The sequence below is a fragment of the Pteropus vampyrus genome, unplaced genomic scaffold, assembly GCF_000151845.1.
Source record: "Pteropus vampyrus isolate Shadow unplaced genomic scaffold, Pvam_2.0 Scaffold271, whole genome shotgun sequence".
Taxonomy (NCBI): Eukaryota; Metazoa; Chordata; class Mammalia; order Chiroptera; family Pteropodidae; genus Pteropus; species Pteropus vampyrus.
In genome coordinates this window covers 1,666,308-1,673,319 of record NW_011889052.1, presented here as the reverse complement: position 1 = coordinate 1,673,319, position 7,012 = coordinate 1,666,308, and the positions used below count along the sequence as shown (strand labels likewise).

The window sequence follows — 7,012 nt, the reverse complement described above, 5'->3', positions numbered from 1 at the left end:
TGGCCTCTGGCCAGGACAGATGCCAGTGTCCACGGCAGTTCTGAGCAGTGGCTTAGGCCAGGGCTGGTGCACCCTAACTCTTACACATCCCCCTCCCTCAGGCTCCTTGGAGGGAAGATGAGGGCGAGTGCTCCCTGCCCTGACCCAATCTCTCCCCCACAGCCTGTGCCTGTGACCCTGAGGGCTCCAGCTCGCCCAGCTGTGACCCGCACACAGGTGCCTGCCTCTGCAGAGAGGGCATCTCAGGGCCGAGGTGCCCAGCATGTGCCCGTGGCTTCCTACACTGAGATATGTCTTCCCACACTGCACATCCTGCCCTCCCTGTTTTACCTCCTGGACCAATGCCTGCTTCTGCTCCAGCTGCAGCTGGAAGCTGTGGCCCAAGAGGCAACCACCCTACACCAGGGGACTCCTGGCTGGGGTGGACATCTGCGGGCCCTGGTGGAGCTACTCCAGCAGGCACAGATGCTCCTGGAATCTCCTTCGCCCACTGCAGGGACCCTGCAGCAACTTACAGAATGGATAGCTGGACTCGGGCAAGAGGTCTGGGGTCAGTATGGAGGAGGTCTCCAGCAAGCTTCCCAGGGGCAGGGATTCAGAAGGTCACAGGTTGGTCTGTCTGAGTCTTGAATCTGGGAGTCAGATGGATTTTCTTTTCTTTTCTTTCCTTTTAATTTTTTCACATTTATTTGGAAAGCTCTTTTAAAAATTTTTTTTAATTTTTATTATTATTTTTTTATGGTGACATTAGTTAATGAAATCCAGTAAGATGAGTTTTCTTGAGTGAAGAATCATGGAGGAGAGGACATCTCCAGCTATGCTGATGCTCCCTCTTCCCACGGGAGGGAAGCGACTGCACTGGCCCAGACGCTGTGGGCTACAGGACAGGTTGTGGCAGAAAGAGAACCCTGGGTTAGGGGACAGCGTGAACATCTGGAAGAATTATCCCAGGAGCTAGACTGTGTCGAGGGCTCGGCCTGGCCCAAAAGGGCCACAGGAGTCCAAGGTGAGATCAGATGGGCAGGTAGAGGGGCAGCAGGCTAGGGCAAGGGCTCAGCTAGGTCAGAAGGAGAGGACCTGGTGCCCTTGCTTACATATCTGGGGGACCAGGAGGCTGATTGGCCCTGCCCCAGCTAGTGAAGCCCTAAGCCACGCCTCTATTCATCCCTCCCACCTTTTACAGCTGCTCTGCTTTCCCAGGAGGCCATGCTTGGAGCCCAGATGGCAGCCACACTTGGAGGACCAAACAGCATCCTGGGACAGGCCCGAGAGGCCCAGCGGTAGATGGAGCATTTGCTATCTGAGACAGGCCAGCCTACGAAGACAGATATGTGGGAGCTAAAACTGAAAGGGCTGGTCGACAGAGTCCAGATGCTGCACCCACAGCTTCTGAGACTCCTAGTCCAAGCTGGAGTGGTGGGTGGAGATGTGGATCACTGCGGGGGAGTTTTGCCACAGCAAGGACTCTCTCCTTGGAGTAACCTGGGTGCAATAGGGAATCTGAGATGTGCATTCTGGATCCCCTGTCTTGTTTTCAGGAATGCAGGGGTCGGGGATCTGGGCTGGGCTGTGTTCCTGCACCCTGTGGTGTTTCCTCTTGCCCTGGGACCCTACCCACTGCCCAGTGAGTTCTGGGTGCCTCCCGTAACACCTCCCATAGCTTGGACATAGCAGTCACAGCCTTGGAGCAGCATCCAGAGTCATGGGGGCTATGGATGGGAGCCATAGGGGCGGAGGTGGTCATAGGGGACCATGGCTTGGCCACGGGGTTACAGGAGACATATTCCACATCTGACTCACCCTTACCAGCTGCAGCAAATCCAGGCCACAGCAAGCTCCACTGGAATCCAGGCTCAGGAGATGTGGCATCGTGCAAGGGGGCCCTGGGGTGTGACCACCATGGCCCCTGTGCAAGCAACTGTACATATCATCCAGCGTTTCCTCTTGGGTGCATGTCTGCTTGTTATGTGTCTGTTCACAGCTGAGAGCAAGGACAGGTGGGCATCCAGGTCACTGCTATGCACCCCCTTCCAAAATGAGGAATACACAGCAGGGCTGACCAGGGGTCAGGTGGGAGCATTAGTGTGCCGGCAAATGTTGAACAACTGGCTGGGGGCCGGGGGGACTGACTCTAGTGTGTGCCAGTTTCTGTGTGTAAGCAGTCCCACCTACCATTTAACAACTGGTAACAAAATTTCTGAAAGTGTAACAAGTGTCTCTTGTAAGCCTCTAGCACACCATGTAGTTGTGTCAGAGGCCGGGTCAATGAGAAGTTAAGGTCAGGGTCTGTTGGGTCAGGGATCGGAGTTCACATTCAAGATCCTTACCCCCATCCCCACAGATGAAGATGCAGATGCTATGAGTGTGGAGTTGGTGGCATCGCGTGGACTGGCGGTGCCCCTCCCCCAGGGTAGGGCAGTAGGCATTGCTCTCTTGCTGGATCAGATCCAGGGTGCCCTCCCTGTACTAGATGCCAGAGGCCGGGAGCTGCCCAGAGCTGGTGTCCTCCGTCAGGCACAGCAGACCAGGTGTCGGGCCAAGAGTCTGGAGGTAGAGGTCAGGAGGTGGGGAGGAAAGGGATGCCCACCTCATCATCTGTGCCCTTCAGGGAGGGCCCAGGACCAAGCACTGGATGTTCAGGGGGAGCTGGCGGAGGCGGGAACTCATGCAAAGACTGCAGAGCAAGGGCTGCAGACGGCAAAACAGACACTCGGAGGCCTGGAGGCCACTGTGCAGGAGGCGATACCCCCACCATACCCTTTAGCTCACTTGCACCCCATGTTCAGTGGCTGCTATGGTCTCATTCTCACCCCAAGGTCCTTGACCCACTATGATACCATGATGCTGTTAAATAACTGACGGTGTGAAAACTCTGCTTAGTTGCTGCCCTGCTGTCACCTCCCTGTGATCCCCCTGACCTTTGCCCCAGGTGGCAGGGCTCCTGGCCCGGATGACATTTGTAATGGATGTGACCCCAGTCCTGGGGCTTCTATCCAGTGGTTCTCAGGACCCATTTGGCCCCGAGTCAGCGGCAGGCCCAGGAGGCAGAAGAGCATGCAGCATATGCCATAAGCTTGGGTGAGGGCCTGGGCAAGGTGAGATAGGGCAGTAGACACCGGGGTCTCAAGGAACCCTCTGGAACAGTGTGAAGTGTGGTTTAGCCTGGGACTGGGCTATGCTGGCTGAGGCAGGGTCTCAGTTCTAAACTCCCCTGTCCGCCAGGAACCTCGGGTAGCAATGTGTTTGGGACAGTAGAGTCTAGGTGGGGTGGGGTTTCAGGTCTAGTCCTACTCTAGGAGTTGCAGGTGGCCCTGTTAGTGGTGGCAGAGTTGCAGGAGGGCACATATAGCCTGATGACCATGGTACAGGATGCAGGAAAGTGGGTACAGCAGACACAAGCTGAGGCCTAATTGCTGCTGAAGCGGGTGCAGAACAGCTGGAGCCGTCTGGAGGGTGCGCGGCTGGGCCGTGGTAGGGTAGGGATGGAATAGGGTTAGTGTCAGATGGGAGGGTCAGAGTCAGAGCAGGGTTGGTGTGGGAGGATCAGGGCTGGGTTCAGGTAGGGTCCAGATTCATGGGGTCAAAGTTCAGAACAGGTGGTCAAATGTAGATTAGAGTTAGAGCTCATTTAGGGATGGGGTCGGAGTCAGGGTCATGACAGATGAGGACCAGGGTCAGAGGTTAGAGCCTGGCTCAGATGACTGATCCCCAGGGTTGGAGTGCCACTTGGTGCAGAATGAGCAGGCTCTGAGCAGGAAGGTGGCCACCCTGTGGGCCCTGGAGCAGCGGGCAGCAGAGCTGCTTGAGCACATGCAGCTGTGGGCCAAAGCATATGCCACCTGCTGACTGCTGTCTATGGTTGCCAAAAAGAGGGACTCTGGATATTTCAGAGTGACCCCAGAGTGACCCAAGGATCGCCTGACCTAAAGAGACCACAGACCCCCCTGAGTGCCCGCTGACCCTGAGTGACCCCCATGTGACCCCATGATGTCATCCGGAGGCTCTCTACCTTGAGAAACCAGAGACAGCATGTTAAACTCCCTGAGGCCATCTAGTGTCCCCTGACCCTGACAGATACTTATCTCTAAGTAATGTAAAGTTCTGAGTCACCTCTAGTATCCCTGAGCCCCTCAGGTTGACTACATGACCCCCAGGGTGATTGAAGACCCCTATTCCAGATAACTGGAGTAACTCCTAGCCACCCCGAAAGTCCAGCAGGTTGACTGACCCCCTGCTCAGATTCTCCTAGTGAAGCCTGGTGATTCCCCTGAGGAAGCTGTCTCCCCTGGCACATGGCTCTGGGCACCTCAGAGCCAGCCTGACTGGGCCCTACCTACCCTGGGAGTTTGTGGTCCTAGCCGATGTCCCAGGGGCCTGGGTGGGGCACGCGCTCGCCGGCAGCGCGCATTCCAAGCCGGGGCTACAGGGCTCCTGGTGGGCCAGAAGGTCCGGAGCGGATTATTAGTCATAAGATGCGGATCCACTCACTGCCTCTCTGGTCCGTCTGTTGTCAGCCGCCTAGCACCCATTTTCATACCGGGAAACTGAGACTGCACTTCTGCCTACTTGCCGTAGTGACTAGGGGAGGCAGAGAACCCTGGAGCTGTGCCTCGGACGGGGGACGGCCTCTCTTGATCTTTCTCCCCATCTCGTCCTGTCCCTCTGGCCTGGCATCCTAAAGCTTCCCACATCCCTGAACAAGGGAGCTCGACACCCGTGTGTGTGCCCTCCCGCTCCTCGCTAATGCTGGAAACCCTGGGACTGAACTCTTAGTTGCTGGTGACTTCCACAGCACCCGCAATCCTGGGGACAAAGACTAGGTTCCATAGGCCACTTTAATTCTTGAAGATCAGACTCCTTGTCACAGCCCCTACTTGGTGCACCCCTTAACTGGGGTTCTAAAGCCCCAAATCCCCTACCTTCCCCTTGCTCTGCAGAGGTCTGAGTATGAAGGCATAATAAAGATTTGCAGGTGAGCTGGCCGGGTCTGGTTTCTAGAGCGAGGGTCTTTTTCGGAGCGGGTGGGGAACCTCTGTGCAGTGTTTCGCTCCTGCCCGTGTTTCGCTCCTGCCTGTGTTCCGCTCCATGTTTTCCTTCATGCCGTGCTTTCCAACTTTGCTCAAAGTCGCCAGACTCCCAGCAAGTGGAGGGATCACCGGACAGACAGAGGACTGAGTGGGGACTCTGCCAAGGACCCACACGGGCAGGGTCAGCATGGGACCTGAAGGGAGGGGCCGGTGGGCACGGGCCCCAGACTTCTCATCCCCTCTCATCCCGATTCCTCTCCTCTTTAGGATGGAGTGGGCCGCAGGGAAACGAGGGAGAGACCCGCGGGGACAGCCTGGGCCCTGGGAATTTCGAGTGGGCCTGCTGCTGAGCGGTGAGAGGGCCTGGTGATGGCCTGGGGTTTCTGGGAGGTGATGGTGGGTCCCGGGGTAGCCAGCCCTGAGGCTAGTGGGTGGGAGCACAGCAGAACCAGTTGACCCACTGTTTGCAGTGCTGGCCACTGCCCTGGCCCAGGCTCGGGCCCCGGATGTGCCAGGCTGTTCTCGGGGAAGCTGCTACCCTGCCACTGGTGACCTTCTGGTGGGCCGTGCTGACAGACTGACCGCCTCATCCACCTGTGGCTTACATGGTCCCCAGCCCTACTGCATCGTCAGTCACCTTCAGGTGTGGCTGGGGGTAAGGTGAGGGTGCTGATCCAGTGTGGGGCTAGCACTGGCTAAGGCCCTGACCCTGACCCTGACCTAACCCAGGATGAGAAGAAGTGCTTCCTGTGCGACTCCCGGCGCCCCTTCTCTGCTAGAGACAACCCGAACAGCCACCGTATCCAGAACGTAGTTACCAGCTTTGCACCGCAGCGCCGGACGGCCTGGTGGCAGTCAGAGAATGGTGAGGCCATGGGTGGGGCTCCGGGTGAGCAGAGCTGCCCACCAGTAGCCTCAAGTCCCTGACCTCCGACTCCTGCCTCAGGTGTCCCTGTGGTCACCATCCAGCTGGACTTGGAGGCTGAGTTCCATTTCACACACCTCATTATGACTTTCAAGGTGCCGGCGTGTCTGGGAGCCTGCTTGAGTCCCCCTGCTTGGCTCCCCATTGCCCCTGAACAGAGTCCCAGCTCCTCAGCCCAGCCCCCCTGAGCTCATATGCTATGTTCCGCGGAGTGGGAGGTTCTTTCATCTCCCACACCTTCCATTTCCTTCCCCCTTCAGGCCTTCGCACATGCCGCCCTAATCCTAGGCTGGGTCAGGCACTGCCTCCCTGGGCCCCATGACCCCTGAGCCTCCCCAGTAGAGGTGGCTACCCTCCCTGATCATTCCTTGGCTTCCTCTGGTCACCCCCACCTGTCCGTGAGCTGCTTGAGGGCAGACCCCAGCTGGGCAGGGCTCTTGATGGGCCTGGGCTGGACTTGGGTCCCGGTGCTCGCTGATCAGCCATGCTCCCCACCCAGACGTTTCGCCCTGCCGCCATGCTGGTGGAGCGCTCAGCAGACTTCGGACGCACCTGGCATGTGTACCGATATTTCTCCTATGACTGTGGGGCCGACTTCCCAGGAGTCCCATTGGCCCCGCCACGGCATTGGGATGATGTAGTCTGTGAGTCCCGCTACTCAGAGATTGAGCCATCCACTGAAGGCGAGGTGAGGGTTGAGATCTGGGCTTGGTGCAGGAAGGGGAGAAGATGGGCCTGAGGCAAGGTTCGGTGTCTCTAATGACTCTATGCCCTTCCAGGTCATCTATCGTGTACTGGACCCTGCTATCCCCATCCCAGACCCATACAGCTCACGGATCCAGAGTGAGTGTTCCACCCTTTATGCCTGGCGTAGTCCCAGCGTCCGGCTGGTGACTATTTGGGGCCTCAGTAGCTATTTTGGGTGCTCCCTAGGGCAGGTGCCAAGTCCAATTTAGCTCACATAGCAGTAGACAGGAGGTCTCACAAGGTGACCTTGGCAGCTGCAGCCCCTGGGTGGGTATGGGGCAGCAAAAGCCTGCCTGGCCAGCTGGTCCTCAAT

The 7,012-nt window shown here is 57.7% G+C and overlaps 2 protein-coding genes across 2 annotated transcripts in view; both read left to right on the top strand.

Moving 5' to 3' along the window:
- Nucleotides 1-1,284, top strand: part of LOC105302420 (laminin subunit beta-2-like) — an 11,193-nt gene extending 9,909 nt beyond the window's left edge. Inside the window, 3 exon segments of the mRNA XM_023520564.1 lie at nt 163-216; nt 361-550; nt 1,184-1,284. Of these exon segments, the coding sequence (XP_023376332.1) occupies nt 163-216; nt 361-550; nt 1,184-1,284 (345 nt within the window).
- Nucleotides 1,285-5,081: 3,797 nt separating this feature from the next.
- Nucleotides 5,082-7,012, top strand: part of LAMB2 (laminin subunit beta 2) — an 11,665-nt gene continuing 9,734 nt past the window's right edge. Inside the window, exons 1-7 of the mRNA XM_011375459.2 lie at nt 5,082-5,208; nt 5,295-5,380; nt 5,498-5,670; nt 5,757-5,892; nt 5,974-6,047; nt 6,452-6,640; nt 6,732-6,842. Coding sequence (XP_011373761.1) covers nt 5,296-5,380; nt 5,498-5,670; nt 5,757-5,892; nt 5,974-6,047; nt 6,452-6,640; nt 6,732-6,842 — 768 coding nt within the window. The 5' untranslated portion in view covers nt 5,082-5,208; nt 5,295. The remainder of the gene's footprint in view (nt 5,209-5,294; nt 5,381-5,497; nt 5,671-5,756; nt 5,893-5,973; nt 6,048-6,451; nt 6,641-6,731; nt 6,843-7,012) is intronic.